Below are 19692 nucleotides of genomic sequence, written 5' to 3' on the forward strand. Positions count from 1 at the left end.
CAAAAGCTGGAAAAAACGTTAAAAAGCAGCTAATTGTCTAAAATGTATGGGTATTAAAGCAAGCCTCCAAAGAGTACGAGTTTCCACAATACTCAAACAGTAAGTCATCTGTGAACTTGTACAAACACTATTTACAAGTCGTGAACTGATCGTAACATACGGCAATGGTGTGTATTTCGTGTAAGAGCTGATGAAATGGTACAAATATAATGTTCAACAAATACTGTAGATCTGCGGTACAACATGGATCGACTCTCAAATGTTGATATTGATTTCAGCATGCCTGCTGAAGTCAAAGGGAGGTAATAACGTATACCAACGCTGGAACCTAATCTGCTGCACGAGTCGATTCAAAAAGCAGTGCTTGATTTCATTAAGCAAACTGGAATATATGACATAATCTGAACATGCTATCATTCAGTGTAACGGTTCTGTAATCAGATCGAGCATCTTATATCAATAAACTAAAATTCAGTACAAAAGACAAGTTTTATTTCCACTAGATAAAATTTCAGTGTCCATGTAGGAATGATTTAGACAGTGTTCTAGATCCGACATTACACCTCCGAGTCCACAACTGGCTTCTGGGGCGGTGTGACAACGTGAGCCCTCTCGTCCTGGTCGTTAATGATGACATCCTCCGTTTTGATCTGGCGCAGTATACCTGGCGCCACGCAGTAAAACACCCTGTAACAGTATTGCTATACGTTAACATTTGTCAAGCAATAAAACGCCCTTTAACAGTATTGTTATACGTCAACATTTGTCAAGCAATGCAACACCCGTAACAGTATTGCTATACGTTAACAATTGTCAAGCAATAAAACGCCCTTTTACAGTATAGCTATACGTTACCATTTGTCACACTGTCAAGTAATGCAACACCCTGTAACAATATTGCTATACGTTAACATTTGTCACACTGTCAAGTAATGCAACACCCTGTAACATTATAGCTATTCTTTAACATTTGTTACACTGTCAAGCAATGCAACACCCTGTAACAATATTGCTATACGTGAGCATTTGTCACACTGTCAAGTAATGCAACACCCTGTAACAATATTGCTATACGTTAACATTTGTCACACTGTCAAGCAATGCAACACCCTGTAACAGTATAGTTATACGTTAACATTTGTCACACTGTCAAGCAATGCAACACCCTGTAACAGTATAGTTATATGTTAACATTTGTTACACTGTCAAGCAATGCAACACCCTGTAACAGTATAGTTATACGTTAACATTTGTTACACTGTCAAGCAATGCAACACCCTGTAACAGTATAGTTATACGTTAACATTTGTTACACTGTCAAGCAATGCAACACCCTGTAACAGTATAGTTATACGTTAACATTTGTTACACTGTCAAGCAATGCAACACCCTGTAACAGTATAGTTATACGTTAACATTTGTTACACTGTCAAGCAATGCAACACCCTGTTACTGTATAGTTATACGTTAACATTTGTCACCCTGTCAAGCAATGCAACACCCTGTAACAGTGTAGCTATACGTCAACATTTGCACACTGTCAAGCAATGCAACACCCTGTAACAGTGTAGCTATACGTCAACATTTGTCACACTGTCAAGCAATGCAACACCCTGTAACAGTGTAGCTGTACGTTAACATTTGTCACACTGTCAAGCAATGCAACACCCTGTAACAGTGTAGCTGTACGTTAACATTTGTCACACTGTCAAGCAATGCAACACCCTGTAACAGTGTAGCTATACGTTAATATCTGTCACACTTTCAAGCAATCAACATGTTTCACACTTTCATGCAATATACCCCACTGTAATAGGCATCCCAAGCACGGAAAGAACTTCTTGGAAAAGGAAGCGTGCAGGTTCTGATCTCAAGTGTAACTCCAACACAATAGTGCCCTCTGATTCGTTTCGGTACAAGTGATATTTTTATGAAACTGTCACAAAATGAAATAGTGCTTACAAAGCATTAATGTTTATTATTATGAAAGCGGGGATGCGCGTTCACACCCTCTGGATCAACGTCAGAAAGTTTAATAATGTTGGTACATGTACTAAGTAAGTATAATGTTTGTACTAACACAAGTATGATGGCTGTTAGGACACGTGTTCCACCACACGTGAAATAGACGAAACCGCGCATCGTCTCCACGGTTGCATCATAAACCGCTCCGTAAACTGCCAGCCCCGTCGTACTCGCCACAACTCCCGCCACAGTCAGTCCCGCAAACAAAGAACCTGAACGAATGAAACTTATATCAGTGTATGACATAACTCAATTATCAACCGATTGGTCATCAATAGTATTATCCCGATTCTCAAATCAGGAGCCACAAATACCAATCACAACAAACACAAGAAGGGTGATTGTGAATAATAAAAATATAATAAGTAAATACTCACACAACTTCAACAAGGTCGATAATGAAATTGAAATAATTACGAATGATATATAGTTCTTCACAGGTGAGGAATAACTTAAACATTCAAACAGTCAAGTTTCCCTTTATGTCGAGCAATATTCCAGCAGCCTTTGTTGTCTACATTTCACAACTGTTGACGTACCAAGGGTCAGGGTTGCAACATTCAAAACCTCAGTAAAGATTTCAAAAAGTTTTATGGCAGACACGTGGAGGACATTTCCAAATTTGACACAACATTGATTATACTCATGTTCGATGCAATTCCATATTTTGAATTGTAACATAATTATGTTCCCGTGTTTCTTCCAGGTGAACATTTGACTTGCCTTTGCATGTGTTTCTGAGGGTGCCAACGGTGGGGCAGGAACACATGGTATCATCACTTTTTCATAGTGATTAACAATCACATGCTCCTGAAATCCTCGGAATTAAACAATGGATACTACAATATCAGTGTGCACTGGATAAAGCCAGGCTTTGTTTGTTTGTTGTTTAACGTCGATCTTAGCAGTATTCCAGCTTTATGACGGTGGTCTGGATCTGGATCAGACAATCCAGTGATTGACATCATGAACGTCGAACTACACATTTGGGATACGATGACATGCATCAACCAAGTCAGCGAACCTGCTCACCCGATCCCTTCAGTCGCCCCGGCAATGATAAAGCCAGGAGCTATCTAAATCACATAAGCTATCACAACGTTAATGAAAAATGATGAGCACTGTGTAGTGTAATTTACGTAGTATGGAGGCCGTCGGGTAGCCTAGTGGTTAAAGCGTGCGCTCGTCAGGCTGAAGACCCGGATTCGATTTCCCACATGGGTACAATGTGTGAAGCCCATTTCTGGTGTCCCCCGCCGTGATATTGCTGGAAGATTGCTAAAAGCGGCGTAAAATCATACTCACTCACTCACTTAAGTAGTATGGTATTACACCACAAAAAGCAATATTCCAGCCATATTATTGCGCATCATGTACACTTTAGCCATGAAGGGAATGGTGAGTCCTTACCCTGAATGTCTGCTGGGGCCATCCTGGACACAATCCCCCTGAGAACTGGCGACAAGGGAGCGGCTAGTGCTGCCAGAACAGTTTCTGTAAGGCACAAGGACACACGCATTAGGGCTGGGACGAGTCCAAATTTACTACCCGGGTACCAAACTATTACCCGACCCTACCTAGGTACCCGCTGTAGGGCTCAAGAGATGGGTACAAATGTCCCAATGGAACAGTTTAACCATAGCCCTGGCAAAATGTATTTAGATACAGGTTTAAAACGATCTGGTCATGCATACACTGAAGTTGACTGAAGTTTTATCTCTATTCACATTTATAAAGTCAGAAAGGAATGCGAATAATTTTTGCCACTAAACAATATATCACGTGACTAACCACGGGTCCGGGTAGACGTGTGGGAATCCGGGTCCTACACAGGGACCACCCGACCCGAGTACCCGAGTTACCCGTTCCAGCCCTAACAGCATACAGAAAAAATGAGGGCAGGTGTAGGGTGCTTTCCATGAAGCTATCACTCACACTTTACTCCCTTTGGGAGAAACATCATTTAATGAAACTTAAGGTCATGTTTAAAGTAGCACGAGTATAAGGAAGAACTATACAGCTATGTATAAATGGTATTTGTAACAATGTAAAAGGATTCCATACTATGTTTTTATCGGAGATGTTCTAAGGCATCACGCGATGACATCAACATAACCATTACACCTGAACATTTAAAGACACATTGACCACTTATTCTGTCATATGACTGCGTTTGTTGTTAGTTGTTTAACACCGCACACAGCAATATTCCAGCTATATGACGGCGATCTGTAAATAAACGAGTTTGGACCAAACAATGCAGTGACTGACGTCATGAGCATCGATTCATGTAATTGGGATCGATGACATGAGTAGTTATAACCCGTACCCTGGTAACCAAGCCAGCAGGAGTTATCTCCCCTACCGGAAAGACCGCCATCTTGTATTGGCGAAGAGGGGCATGCTGGGTCATGCTTGCGCATCGAAGATGGCACGTCCGTTTCCGGGAGGGCGTGCGCATGCCTTCAAGATGCCGTCACGTCCGGTTCCGGGGAGGCGTGCTCCTCCAAGAGGGCGCCATATCCGGTTCCGGGCAGGAGGAGGACATGAGAAGTACTCGTAAAATCCTCCACTTCAAAATTAAAATAAGCGCACGTAAAATCCTGTACTTCCATTAGAAAAGCGCAAAAGAAAGGAGGTGGTGATGGAGGGAGGGAGGAGGAGGAGGGAGGAGGAGGGAGGGAAGGAAGGAGGAAGAGGAGGGAGGGAGGGGAGAGGGAGGGAGGGAGAAGGGGGGGAGGAAGGAGGAGGGAGGGAGGGAAGAGGAGGGAGGGAGGGAGAGGGAGGGATGAAGGAGGAGGAGGGAGTGAGGGAGGAGGAAGAGGGAGGGAGGGGGGAGGAGGGAGAGGAAGGAGGTGGAGGAGGATGAGTTTTTTTGTTGTGGTTGGTAGGCAAAGCAATGATGAAAGCGTTCTTTAGGGAGAGTGGGTCCTCCTCCTCCTCCTCCTCCTCCTCCTCCTCCCTCCCTCCCTCCTCCTGCTCCTCCCTCCTCCTGCTCCTTCCTCCCTCCCTCCTCCTCCTCCTCCTCCCTCCTCCTCCCTCCATCCCTCCTTCTCCTCCTCCTCCTCCCTCCTCCTCCTCCTCCCTCCCTCCTCCTCCCTCCCCCCCCTCCACAACCACCCCCACCACACGTCCGTGACGCCATCTTGGAAGCGCACGCATGACCCAGCATGCCCCTCTTCGCCAATCCAAAGATGACGGCACTTCCGGTAGAGGAGATTACTCCTGCTGGCTTGCTTACCAGGGTATGGGCTATAACTACTGACATGCATCAACCAAGTCAGCGAGCCTGACCACCCAATCCCGTCAGTTGCCTCTTACGACAAGCATAATCGCCTTTTACGGCAAGCATAGTATGCTGAAGACCTCTTCGAACGCGGTTCTCCACGGGTTCACATGACTGCGTGTCACCTGAATGTTAACAGCTTTGCTGAAAGCAACTAGCACTTATACGTTGCTGGAACTTAAATACACAGAGTACTCACGTGCATATATCATGTAATCAGTGTAGGCGAGGCCGTGAAGAACGTCGGATCCCCCTCTCACCAGTGCCGTCAAAATGGCGATCATCTCGTCCCCTGTGCACATGTGAAACAGCTTGATCACACCAACAGTCAGGAACTGATATAGTAGCATGGCCGCCATATTGACGTAGCCAATCATCTCTGGACCCCAGCAAAACGGTTGATTAAGAAGCAGCATATAATCTATGGATCCGGTGCCAGAATTACCTACATATGTGATGAAGAACGCTATGAACGCTATCCAAAACAATGACCTCTTCCTGCCAAATGTTTTGGAGAAATAGAATCCAAATACGTTCTTAATAGCTTTAGTTGGTGCAATGCAAGGCGACTGTTTCTTTTCAAGAGGAACGGTCTCAGGAAGTATAACAATAACGAAGAAGACTGTGAGAAATACAAGAGCTGCTGTCACAAAAGATGGCCATGCAAAGCCCATATATTGGATAAAGTATCCAGTTCCGGCTTGAGAAAGAGCAGCAGCGAAGTATGTTGTAAAGTCTACAGCAGCCATTCCAATCGTCCGGGATGCTTTAGGTGGTGTGTTGTCCGCGGTATATACATAGCTGGCCAGACTTACACCATTATATCCGGCCATGATTCCGGTGATGGCTTCTCCAATATACATGTATCGCAGGTCCATGTCCCAGTACATGACAGCTGTACACAGCGCATTGCGAATACCTTCGCCCATCAATGGAATCACAAACAGTATCCGTCGCCCGATATAATCGGAGTACGAACCAAGCAGTATGCAACTTATGATACACATCGGTGTGCCAATGTAGCCGAACATTACTGTTATGTTGTTACTCATTTCTTCAGCTTGAAGATGAATCAGGTATGCAGGATCTGATTTGTTGACAAGACATTTTGGTGTTACGTTGTTGGAGGAAGTATCTGTTCCATTGTCCTCTAGCTCGCTTAAATAACGCTGATATAGATACTGGTTGAGAACAGGATTCCTCATATTAACAGACAAGTGAAAGGTCAAGAACACTATATTGGCCTTGAGGAGATTTCCCAACTTGGTTCTGTCTTCTGAATCTTTCCTAAGATGAAGCAGCGGCGTTGACTCCATACTGACAGCAGGCAAGGTTATTCACACCAGCAGCCACTTCTCTGTGTGGGTAATGACCACAGGTTATCGTTTTGTCTGTAATCTGTGCCTACACAGTTACGTATATGGATAGATACAGATATCAAAGTTACTAGGTCGGGATGAGTGATGGACAAACTATGCTTATACGCTCGTAATCTGTCGTGAGTGAGCTAGTGAGTGAATGTTGAACAACGCACTTTACACTATTGCCGTTATTTCAATGCGGCTTGTGAGGATTCGAATCTGGAGCAGACAGACCATCTAGTCAGTATTGGCGCAAGTGATTGTTTTCTGTGCTAAGGTATTCCCCCCATGGACTTCAGTACAGTACAACTCACTGGTCGTAAGCAACAACTGTGTGGTTCATGTGGATTCAGTTTATGCCCTTGCTGTCACGTGACCCGATGGCTTATATGATTGCACATGCAACCTTCCCGGTAAGGACTATATTATTTACAGACTTCCCGCATATAACGTATATATTGCTGACGTTAAACAACTCTCACTCATTCAATCACTTAACTACAGTTTTAGAGATCGTAAACGATCGATGGTGGTAAGGTGCATAAGATGTAAATGTAAAATAGCGATTGTACGAATGACGGAACCTTTGTATTATTGCAAGCGTACATAATGGTGATCGTTCCTCCTTTAATATGTGGTACATGTGAAGGTAAGCCGACCCTCATAGACTACTGGGCGCTTATACACACACACATACAAACGCACCACACCGCATCGCGTCGCATCGCACAACACTACACCACACACACACACACCAAACACACACACCGCGCGCGCGCGCGCACACACACCGCACAAACAAACACACAAACCCCACGTACAAAAAACAACAAAAAACACACACACATACACACACACACACATACATACACACACCCGACAAACAAACACACTCACTCACACACCAAACATACAAACACACTACACTACACGTACAAACACACAAACACACACACACCAGACATACATACACACACCGCACAAACACACACACACCAAACATACAAACACACTACACTACACGTACAAACACGCACACACACCAGACATACATACACACACCGCACAAACACACACACACCAAACATACAAACACACCACACCACACGTACAAACACACACACACACACCAGACATACATACACACACCGCACAAACACACACACACACCAAACATAAAAACACACCACAGCACACGTACAAACACACACACACCACACCAGACATACATACACACACCGGTCAAACAAACACACACACTCACACACCAAACATACAAACACACCACACCACACGTACAAACGCACACACGAACACGCGCGCACACACACACACACACACACACAAGCACACACACACACACACGCACGCACGTACGCACGCACGCACGCACGCACGCACACACACACACACACACACACACACACACACACACACGCACGCACGCACGCACGCACGCACGCACGCACGCACGCACACACACACACACACCGGACAAACAAACACACCACACCACACGTACAAACACACACACACACCAGACATACATACATACACCGCACAAACACACACACTCACACTCACTCACACACACACACTCACACTCACTCACACACACACACTTACTTTTAGAGACACGCCTGTTTGTCTGTCAAGGCTGTCCATAGATGCTACTCATGATATCAGGTTGTCTGCAGGGACAATGGCGGACAAGGGCGGTGTCTACATCCGTAGGGAGTGTCTTATGCGGGCTCCTTACCTAATTCTGGAAAAAGTTCCAACAAACCAGGTTCTTGTCACGTTAATACTTTCAACTTGTTACATTGTGGTGGTAACGTTAGTCCTGCACCATGACTGTGGAATATATTTATTTTATGAGAAAAACAACAATCTAGAAACGCATACAAAAGCAAGTCTAGCCAGCTCTGGCTAGCTCTATTCCACAGTCTACGAAATCAGCACTAACATTTTAAAAAAAAATGCAAAACAGTCACGATAACTGGTCTTCTGGGTCGGATTCCAGCCTCGCGAAGATGGTTCCTGACAGTCTTGTCCCATACCCTCCTCAAACCAGGAATGCGTCCTGCAGTCTCCGTGGCAGTGGCATTGCGATGACGTAGGTGGAACAGTCGAATGTAGCGATCCTGTACAGGGGTGGTAACTCTTGGTCGGCCGGTTCTCGGACGGTCTGCAATGGAATTGATCTGTGTGTATCGGGCACAAAAGCGGCAAATGGTGCTGTGGTGGACGTTGACAACAGAAGACTGCGTTTCCCCTCTTTGGATACGTCCTATGGCGATGTTCCGATCGGCAGCGCTGAGTCTCGGCATTTTCGAACATGAAAAATGTTGACAATTGAATGACAAATTATTGGCTCTTGCTTGCCTGTTTATAGCCACTACCACGAGTTACGGATGCCATAACTTGCACGTGCATTTTGCTTTACTGTTTACCTCCATGACATTTTTTAACACAGGTGAAAACAATGCCGTTTAAGACATTGCAAATCGACAATGGCAGCGTTTTGACGCACCGTTTGTCGAATATCAGGCCACCAACATTTTCAAAAAACATATATCCAATTTATATAACGGATGTTTTGTGTAGTCAGGTTCAATGAACAACATACTACCTGTGCGTTTCTTTTTTTGACGAGTGTACATGCATTAGGTGAGTTGAGGTGAGGTGAAATGGGGTTTAACGTCGCGTCGAAGATTATTGCATTTATATAGCGACGTGCATGCACGTGTGTGGTCGTTCTGACGTGACTCGTAATGGGATGTCCTCAGATCTTTGTTGACCGCCTCCGTGGTATAGTGGTAGAGCGTCCGCCCGAAGAGCGGAAGGTCCGGGGTTCCATCCCCGACCGCGTCATACCTAAAGACGTTAAAAGATGGTACTTGTTGTTACCCTGTCTGGCGCTCGGCATTAAGGGGCTAAAGCAAGGACTGGTCGGCTCGGAGTCAGTATACTGTGTCTGAGTGGGGTATTCATGTTAAACTGCGGCATGGTACCTCAGTGAGCTAGCACTATAAATCGGCATCAGTCCGGACTAGTACAAGCAGCCACACAAACACACACACGTACATGCGCGTCGCTATATAAGTGCAATAATCTTGGACGCGACGTTAAACCCCATTTCACCTCACCTCACCTCAGATCTTTGTTTAGCGGCAGCGAGAATTTAGATCTGATTTGAATGAGATTGACATATATCATGTGTTTCAGTTTGCAGGGTTACTGTTACAGACTTTCCCAGCTGCATTAATGAAGGTTATCACGAACAATAGGGTCTACACATGCTGGCTATAAGATCAGAGTAATTGTGAGAATTTAAAACCTATAGTTCAATTAATCACATACTGCATCATCACCTCAAGTTGATAATAATGTTAAAATTAAAATGGCATGTAGACTTAAATTTTAATACTCTGGAATAGGAAGTGTTTATTTTTCTTGTTTTCTTTAAATCAATTGAAGGTGACATTGCTGTTAATACATGGTTTGTATACAAGGAAATAAAAAAACCCGTCCCCATTTGACTTATCAGTGACTAAAATGATGTCCGATGAAATGTGTGTGTGGCGAGTGTCATTTCGTGAATACCTGGTATCATCTCTGTTTGAAACTTACTGATAAGTTCATACTATCTCCGCTAGACATAAAGGGAAAGGCGACTATTGGAAGTTGACGTCATACTTCTTGTCATACTGTCTTGTCACAATCATATCGTATGTTATCTGAAAGCTATTTAATCTGTTATCATCACATTGAACTTAAAGAATTATTCTAATGTGCATAGCCACACACCAGGGTTCAGCAGAAATCGAATGATGTCTATCATGGCCAGGTGCCTCTAAATAGGGCTGGACCACCTCCGTGGATAGAACGTGGTTTTAGTCTTGCTGTGTCAGCAACATACAGGTCACAAATGTGTTTTGCTGATCTGGAACGTCTTACAACTTCATCACTCACAGCGTTCCTGTCACTTCAAGCCTACACTGCGCGATAGAACTGAAATTCTTTTCAGAGTAACGCTAACCCAACTCATGCACGAAAATGAGAATCTGGGTTGAATGAAGACATGGGTTATGTGGCATACCTGTCTTACCATGAGGAAACTTATGTGGGCGTGGCATACCTGTCTTATCATGAGGAAACGTATGCATTTACTTTATCGAGATGCCTCTGTTTGCATTATGCATAGAATTCAATAAATCAGTCTGGACGACTTCCTTTTGCACTGACGCCTCTTATGTCAATTTGTGTACAAATAGGGTTTATCCGTGTGCTTGTGTCAAAGATTAGGACAACACCATAGACCCATAAACAAACTCACGGCACAATTTAGAAGGTGGATCAATTCAATACAAACACGGGGCATTATAAAGCATTTGAAATCTTTGTTTATTACAGTAAACTACGTTTATAACGAACAAGCTTATAACGAACATATTTTTTGGTCCCGGCCATTTGCTGTATATATGCATATAACGAACTGCGGTTATTACGAACTAAAATTAGTGGTCCCTTTGAGTTAGTTATAACCGTAGTTTACTGTATTTAGGAAATATGCTGATCAAGTCTAATGACTATGACCTTTATTAAACAGACGGGACCAAGCGACATTTTTCATATCAGAGGATTTGTGTTATCACGTCAGCAAAATGTTTTTATGTTGGCCACTGTGTGCCCCATTCTGCACTTTGGTCTTCAATTACCAAGTGCATCAATTGTGGCATGTCAAGTGTGATACAGTGTCTCGCGAGTCATGTCAAGTACTTGATAATACGGATAACGACCATCGACTTCAAGGAACAGTGTTTACATCATCAACGAACAGGGTTGACAGTTTGAAACCATGTCAAATAGCCTAGACATGTTCTTGTATAAGGATTAAAGTGAGTGAGTGAGTTGGGTTTAACGCCGCTTTTAATCGCGGCGCCTTAGACGACTGGGCCACCCGTGCCCCCTAAGGATTAGAGGAGATACGTTGACCTCAGTTACCACTGTTAGTATACAATATAATGTCCTATATTGTTTAACGTCGCACTCGGTATTCACGTCATGACTAAGATACGTGTCATGCATTTTCTTGTTCCTGCAGCTAAATTCCCAAAGTGATTTTGACGCACAGACAATACATAACTTCAGCATAACTGAATACACTGTTCATGTCATTTATCATCTTTCAATAAATTGTGTAAACTTGTAAATCTGTTTTGGTCACCCTATCCCTCATTGGCCTGTGTCTGTAAAGACGTCTCTCTTAGAAACACATAAATACAAAAGAAAATAGATCCCCTGTACAGACACGTTCATGTAACGAAAAATATCGAAGCTTCTGTCTCTTCCCTTCATTGTCGGGATGGTGCGCTAGCCTGGTGGTTAAAGCGTTCGCTCGTCACGCCGAAGACCCGGTTTCGATTCCCGACATTGGTACAATGTGTGAAGCCCATTTGTGATGTACCTTCCTCTCTGATTCCTCACAATAATCCCTAAATCGTTTCCTGACCCTATTCCTTCATCCATCCACCGTCCCCCCTCACTACCACCCTCAACCCCCAATCTTGTCTCGCTCATATTCCTTCAATATATCAACACTATGTACAACATCTTTAAGAATGTTAATAAAATACACAAGCTTTAAAATATGTACCCGTATTTAAATAATGACGACTCTCTGAATACAGGGGGATTAAGTTTGGTGCTTCCCAGAAATTCTCACAATTTTCGATTATCTGTTCCTTTTCTCCCAATATCGATTGTCATATCTCTCCCACTTTTGGATGCGATCATTGCGTTTCTTTGTGTTGCCTTGCTTCATCTATGCGGAACAATTCACAACACACTTCCCTCTCCAAAATTACGTCGTCAAACTTACGACGTCATGAAGTTGCGAGCGCATGTCAGAATCTCCAGAAAGGACGTCATGACAATGTTTTATCATGAAATAAACCACATTGTTCTTCATTGTCCTTTTCGATTTATCGCGTAGCTATCTTATATTGGGCTACCAAGTCCAGTTACAACTTTTTAGTGTATGTTATAATCGGAAGACATTCAATACAAAATACATTGACCTCAAAACATTGTTCTCACGGCGCTACCCATGACTGTTTGTCAGTGATGTTGGCGGACATGGGGGTACATCCTGCGTTGTTGTACTGGAAGCTCCGTTCCCCATAATTTTAACTGTGTAGACACAAGGCATTCCTTGAACTGGAACAAGTAGAGTCATTCTGGAATAAGGAGCAAATATTAGAATCAAGTCGGTACGGGGTCTATGATGTCAAGAGTAGTTTTCAATTCATATTTCGCAATATTTCCATACAACTCGGGGGCACGGGGGGCCCAGTCGTCGCGATTCGCTGTGCAGAGTTGCGTCCATTGGGCACGCCAGAAACCTATGATTGCTGGTTCGAATCCCGGTTGGCCCCGATTATGTTTCTAGGTTTGTCAGCATCATACCAATGCTCGTGGTTTTCACCGAAGTGGTAAACATCTGAGACCTGCATCACTTCGGGCTTTCTTCCCACATTAATCTGACACGCCGTGATATTACTGGAATACTTTTAAAAGCGGCGTTAAACCCAGCTCACTCACTCACTCCACACAACACAGGGGCATGCTCAAAGCGCTACATTATTATTACCCTGGTCAATGGATCAGTGTGCACTCGATTTTCATTCTCAGCTCCCCAGGGAGTATAGATCCCACGCTGCCAGAGTTTAACATGTTACAAATAAATATTAGTGAGTGAGTATGGTTTTACGCCGCTTTTAGCAATATTCCAGCAATATCACGGCGGGGGACACCAGAAATGGGCTTCACACATTGTACCCATGTCGGGAATCAAACCCGGGTCTTCGGCGTGACGAGCGAACGCTTTAACCACTAGGCTACCCGACCGCCCCTCAAATAAATATTAACAAGACAGCGTTTGTGTAAATCATTTGAAATGGTTTCGTCTCAAACCAACGGGTTTTTTTACCTCTAAACTTTCGAATCTTCTTCTGCTGTGGCTGTGCTTGGTGTGGGCTCCTTGTTATCCTGTATGTTGATGATCTCCGTCTGTTGCATGTACCCCATCTTGCCGAGCACAGCGAACCCACTGCAACCAGAATTGACGATCATCACTCTGTTACTTCTTTTTTGACATTTTATTTTTCTGGTATATTATTCTTTTATTCAAAGAAATTCATTCAGTTCAGCTTGGTATTTTAAATATTTAACTTTTGTTCTTTTTTACTACATTTTTGGTATTTTTGTTTTTTTCCTGGTTAAATAATCCGTGTCAGAATGCTCAGGGTATCTTCCTGATTTTAAAGTTACTTCCTGTCATTCAATTCCGTATGTTCTCCCAAGACAGACATGTTGAAAGGATTCAAAGGAAATCATTGAAAATTTAAAAGGAATCGCAAAGGATTTATTATGGGAGTGGAAAGTCCACAGTATTTGTGAGTTTTTATTTTGTTATTTATTTATTTCAAAATTTAGTTTTACTTTTTATTGTTTTGTTTGTTTGTTTACATTTTTACTTATGACTGTTATTGTTTATTTATTTTAGCTTGTACCGGTTTAACTGTGTACAGAATATGGAATACATTATTTACCACACACAACAGCTGTTACCACATACATGGAAACCCTTCACCGGGAACTCGTTCAGAACAAGGTAATCAGTCGTTGAAGCTGAACGCTGCTTTTAAAGAATTTGAGCCATTAAATGATAGGGGTAATAAGGAGTATACTTTTCACAAGGTATCTATCGCCCCTTATTTACGGATTTAGAATGGAGTATTTGTATATATTTGTCCCTTTGTATATACATGCATGTAAACATTCACGCAAGAGTAGGGATCACGGGTGTTTCGCTGTGCAGAGTTGCGTCCCTTGGGCACGCCAGAAACCTATGATTGTGGGTTCGAATCCCGGTTCACCCCGATTATGTTTCTATGTTTGTCAGCACCATACCAGTGCTCGAGGGTTTCACCGCAGTGGTAAACGTCTGAGACCCGCCCGCATCACTTCAGGCTTTCCTCCCACATTGAGCTGACACGCCGCGATATAACTGTAATACTGTTAAAAACGGCGTTAAACCCAATTCACTCACTCACTCACTCACGCAACAGTACCCGTCGAAAAGCGGGGTTCTAGACTATTGGGGTTTCATGATATGTTAATACATATCTTCCATGAAATGATGTACTTTTACAGCAGAGGAAATGCTTATACATACATCAGACAGATGGTGGCCGTACACTGAAGTCCCGCAGAAACAAGGTAGGTAACTCCCTTAAAGATGTCCAACGTATACTTGTAGATCTCGCTAAACATGGGCGTCCCAGTTATCGAGGTAATGATGTTGGCAATGGCTAAGCTTGAGAACACAGCACCTGAAAAGTTTGTTTGTTTGTTCGTTATTTAACACCGCACTCAGCAATATTCCAGTTTTATTACGGCGGTATGTAAGTAATCGAGTCTGGACCAGACAATCCAGTCATTGACATCATGAACATCGATCCAAGCAACTGGGATACGATGACATGCATCAACCAAGTCAGCGAGCCTGACCACCCGATCCCGCCTCTTTCGACAAGCATAGTCGCCTTTTACGGCAAGCATGGGTTGCTGAAAACCTATTCTATCCCGGATCTTCACGGGTCGCACCTGGTCTTCAACTTGCCAAAAAGAGATACATACCTTGTCGATCAGCCCCGGCCATGCTCGATACCATGGATTTAATTATCGTCGAAACTGACAAATCAAATGCTGATATGAAGGCCACTGAAATAAACAAATATCATATATTGTCAAAAAGAATGATAAAGTAAAATGTCCTTGCTGTAATAAATGTTATTTTCAGTGTCAACAATAATGTGTCCGTTGCTTTGTCATGAAACAGTGAGTGAATGAGCTAGGTTAAACGCCGCTTTTAACAGTATTCCAGTTATATCGCGGTGTGTCAGCTTAATGTGGGAGGAAAGCCCGAAGTGATGCAGGTCTCAGGCGTTTACCACTTCGGTGAAACCCACGAGCACGGGTATGGTACTGACAAACCCAGAAACATAATCCGTGCCAACCGGGTTTCGAACCCACAATCATAGGTTTCTGGCGTGCCCAAGGGACGCAACTCTACACAGCGAATCTCGGCGCCTTAGACGACTGGACCACCCGTGTCCCTGTGATGAAAGAGAGGTGTACCCCTTATATACTTGATTACTTTCAGTAGGTTCGTTTTTTTCTCTCGTTTTTTTTGGTTTGTCTTGTTTTGTTGTTGTTTTTGTGTGTGTGTGTGTGTTGTTTTTTTGTTGTTGTTGTTGCATGTTTTGTTTGTTTGTTTGGGTTTGTTGTTTGTTTGTTTTTTGTTTTGTTTTGTTTTTGTTTTTTTTGTGTTTTGTTTTTTTGGGGGGGGGTAGCGACATTGTGCCCAATTCAGTTTAGGTCTGTATGTCGTGGTATGTGTTCTATGGAACTTACACATTGTGTCTATGTAATTAGGTAAACAATTAACTCTTAGAAGGTATAATGTGACTTAACTGTCAAACAAAATCATGTTTGTACAACATTTTTCATAAAGACAAGTAATGGCCCTGTTCTCCCAACGGAGTGGCCAATAGTTTGTCATGCTCACCTCCATACATCATGAAGTTGTCATAAGCAAATGCCTTCAAAACAATTCCTCCTGTGTAGGCGATGTTGCTCCAAATGGCGATGAACCGATCGTTGAAGCAGCATTGAAACAGCTTCAAGAGAGGGAGTTTTATTACCTCAGCGAATATGGAGGATGCCGTGCTATAGTACCCCATCATCTCTGGGCTCCAACAGAAAGGGTAGTTCATCTCCCATAGTGTACCAATGTTGCCAGTTTTTCCAGCAATTTCGTGGAGGAAATATGCAACCAATGCCAATGAAAACATTACTCGCAGTTTGACTGTACCTTCGAAAAAGTAAAAGCTAAACACGTTCCGCACAGCTTTAAGGGGAGTAAGAAATTTTCTCTCCTCGAGTTTCTTCTTCCGTAGTTTGGATGCGGCGGCTACCTTTCTCTTCCCCGGGAGGATGAATACAACAGCCAGTATGTTGAGCAGTAGGATGGCTGCTGCAGTGAGGGAAGGAAGGACGAATCCTTGAAGTTGTATGTAGTAGCCCACGCCGGTGGACAAGGCGGCCCCCGTCAGTGACTCGGTAATGGTTGTAGCAAGAAGAGCAACGGTTCGAGACCCTTCAGGTGGCGTGTTGTCAGCAACGAATGCGCTGCATGCAATGACGAAAATCTCAGATGAGCAAACGCCAGTTAGAACTGCTGTAAGAAAAAATATTCTGATGTCAAGAGACCATTGTATGGTTATTGTCACTAGAATATAATCTATCAAATGTCCTATCAAGGGCAGCAGGAACAGCATCTTTCTTCCAAAATAATCCGAGTAGGCACCGAATAGAACGGTGCTGACTAGGGAAAACGCACAGCTGACCAAGGAAAAGTACATGTTCATCTGAGATGCAAGTTTTTGTGCTTCTTCTTGAAGAGAGTACCCGCTGTTGCTGTTAGAGTCGCTCGTATTACTGGAGGGTTTATAGCACTGAGTGGCGTTCAAGGTACTTGAATTGTGTCCTGACGGTAGTGTGCTGTTACCTAGCACTTCATCCAGTATTCGTCGATAAAGGTATTGTGAATATACGGGAGCGTGCATGTGGTTAGCAATGGTCCAGATGATCTGAATAATGTTCAGCAACACTAAATTCATTACCTGTACCTTGGCAGTGACCTTGCCTTTGTTCGCCTCTTTGTCCAGGAAAACCTCATCCTCACTTCCACCGCTCCTTTGTCTATTGAGGATCCTACAGATCTCATCTGGGTCTATCGCAGTCCTTTCATCAAGGCTTGTTTGGGGTCTTCGGCGTTTCAAGCTCTGAGTCCATCCATCATCACTATCATCTGATTCTGCCGAATGTCGGAGCGGTGGTGCAGACTTTGGTCTGACTCTAACATAGACATCCTCGACATCCCTTGCTCCTACACTGGCGATGCTATCGTCCCAGGATATCTGTCTACGACTGAGTGGATCGCAGTCTTCTGTGGACTCGGAGAATTGGATTTTACCGCCAGGAGTCCTTTCTAGATCTCTTCCCAGTAGGGGTGTCCTCTCGCCCATCTTTGCTGCTGCTGATGTGGGTATGTGTTACATCTACTACAGATGTGTTGTTCTGTTTATGTCAGGTATCATATAGCTGATATGATATGTCATATACGTCACATGTCCAATGATCTCTCCGTGTGTGTAGCTGACCCTGTTATCTCTTGTTGACCATGGTTAAAGACTTCCAGTCGAAGAACATTTGCATCATGGTAAACGTGAAATATAAAATCACATATTTTGTGCCAGCTATTACACGACTCATGTTTTCATGATAATTGCAACTTTGATTTTGAAGGAAGTGTAAGCTTTGTCCTGAAATAATACCTTCCCGGTCATGCGATAGGTCAGACCAATGGTAATCTGAGGTTGGTCATATGACATCTCGACCCAAGCAAACTTATGAGTTTCCTCATGATAAGACAGGTATTGTGACACATAACCCACTTCAGGTATGACTTTACTCCTTCCTGATTCACTCAAAGATAATAGGTCATGTGAGTGGGTGTTGACAAGTTGTGTGACACAGATACGTTCGGGTGCTGGCAGCCAAAGGTTTTTAATCAGGTGAATCTTAAGGATCCTTGTGCACGACCACTACAAAAGCATGTCATCTCCAGCTCGTTATATGTCAAGATATATGTAGAGATAATTTTCAATTTCAAGGTTGAAAACCCGGAACTGATGACTTATTCGGTATTTGTGTAATCCATTACTATTTATGCCTAGTGGTAAATGAATTATGGTTCAAAAGGGCGTGAAACCTTATTCACTTGGAACTTCTGAAAATATGTTCACTGAATGAAAAGAATTAGAGACAGACCATTTTAATCCATAGTGTGCGTGCGTGCGTGCACGTGTTTATGCGTGTGCGTGTGTATGTTCTCATAATTGGGCATGTGTGTACGTGTGCATTCTCCAGTATTCTCTGGAACAATCGGTTTCAGTGAAGAAATCCAATACCCCCCACCGCCCACCCACCATCCAACTACCATCAAACCACCATCCAACCCACCCGCCCACCATCAAACCACCACCCACCCGCCCACACACCGACCATCAAACCACCACCCACCCGCCCACCATCCACCCATTATCCACCGTCCATCCACCCACCATCAAACCACCATCCACCCACCAACCACCATCCATCCACCCACCATCAAACCACCACCCACCCGCACACACAACGACCATCAAACCACCACCCACCCGCCCACCATCCACCCACCCACCATCAAACCACCATCCACCCACCATCAAACCACTAAGGATTACCAAATGGTTTGTCCCGAGTAGATGACATGAACTCTTTTCTGCCAAGTGGGGAAAGCCGAGCCGCAAAACCCTTGCTAAATTACTTCATGAAGTTCCTTGTAACAAATGAAAATAAACGAAGGAAAAGTAGATCATATTTATGGTTAAATATAAACGTTAGATAACCACATTCCAAGAAGTGATAATACAGAGATAACATGTGGTGTCGAGCTACAATTATGTGATACCAAGCGATGGCGCCTCAACGACTTGATAGTCCTTGGCAGTTCTCTTCTCAAATAAAACAGAAACGTTTTATACCAATAGTACTCAAAGAAAACGAATACGTGAAATATGTACATGTATATAGTATTTCCATCGCAAAATCATATCCGAGTGTCATAATATCATATCATAGACGAATAAATCAATGACAGTTTTGATAACATCACACTGTGTCAGTCTATATTTTGGCTCATGTTCACAATCAAATGTTAAGAGTTAAGCAATACCCCAGCTATATTGACGATGGCCTGTAAATACTGATCCAGGTAATCCAGTGACTGAAAGTACGAACAACGATTCTGATCAGCGGATCCTGATTATCCGATCACTTCCTTAT

General features: G+C 43.4%; 2 protein-coding genes across 2 annotated transcripts; both read right to left on the minus strand.

The window, feature by feature from the left end:
• On the minus strand, positions 1–6733 carry LOC124131814 (solute carrier family 46 member 3-like). Its single transcript, XM_046495298.2, has 4 exons — positions 5511–6733; positions 3436–3519; positions 2081–2237; positions 1–687 (listed from the first exon to the last, which is right to left on the minus strand). Exons 1-4 carry the CDS (start codon positions 6625–6627, stop codon positions 558–560), a joined length of 1488 nt encoding a protein of 495 aa, XP_046351254.2. The 5' UTR covers positions 6628–6733; the 3' UTR covers positions 1–557.
• A 3106-nt stretch (positions 6734–9839) lies between these two features.
• On the minus strand, positions 9840–18109 carry LOC124131811 (solute carrier family 46 member 3-like). The gene is made up of 5 exons (XM_046495293.2): positions 16310–18109; positions 15379–15462; positions 14915–15071; positions 13667–13786; positions 9840–12914 (listed from the first exon to the last, which is right to left on the minus strand). The coding sequence occupies exons 1-4, from the start codon at positions 17829–17831 to the stop codon at positions 13669–13671; spliced, it is 1881 nt and encodes a 626-aa protein (XP_046351249.2). The 5' UTR covers positions 17832–18109; the 3' UTR covers positions 9840–12914; positions 13667–13668.
• Between the last annotated feature and the right edge of the window lie 1583 nt (positions 18110–19692).

The sequence above is a fragment of the Haliotis rufescens genome, unplaced genomic scaffold (assembly GCF_023055435.1).
Source record: "Haliotis rufescens isolate VD_foot unplaced genomic scaffold, xgHalRufe1.0.p SCAF_3, whole genome shotgun sequence".
NCBI lineage: Eukaryota > Metazoa > Mollusca > Gastropoda > Lepetellida > Haliotidae > Haliotis > Haliotis rufescens.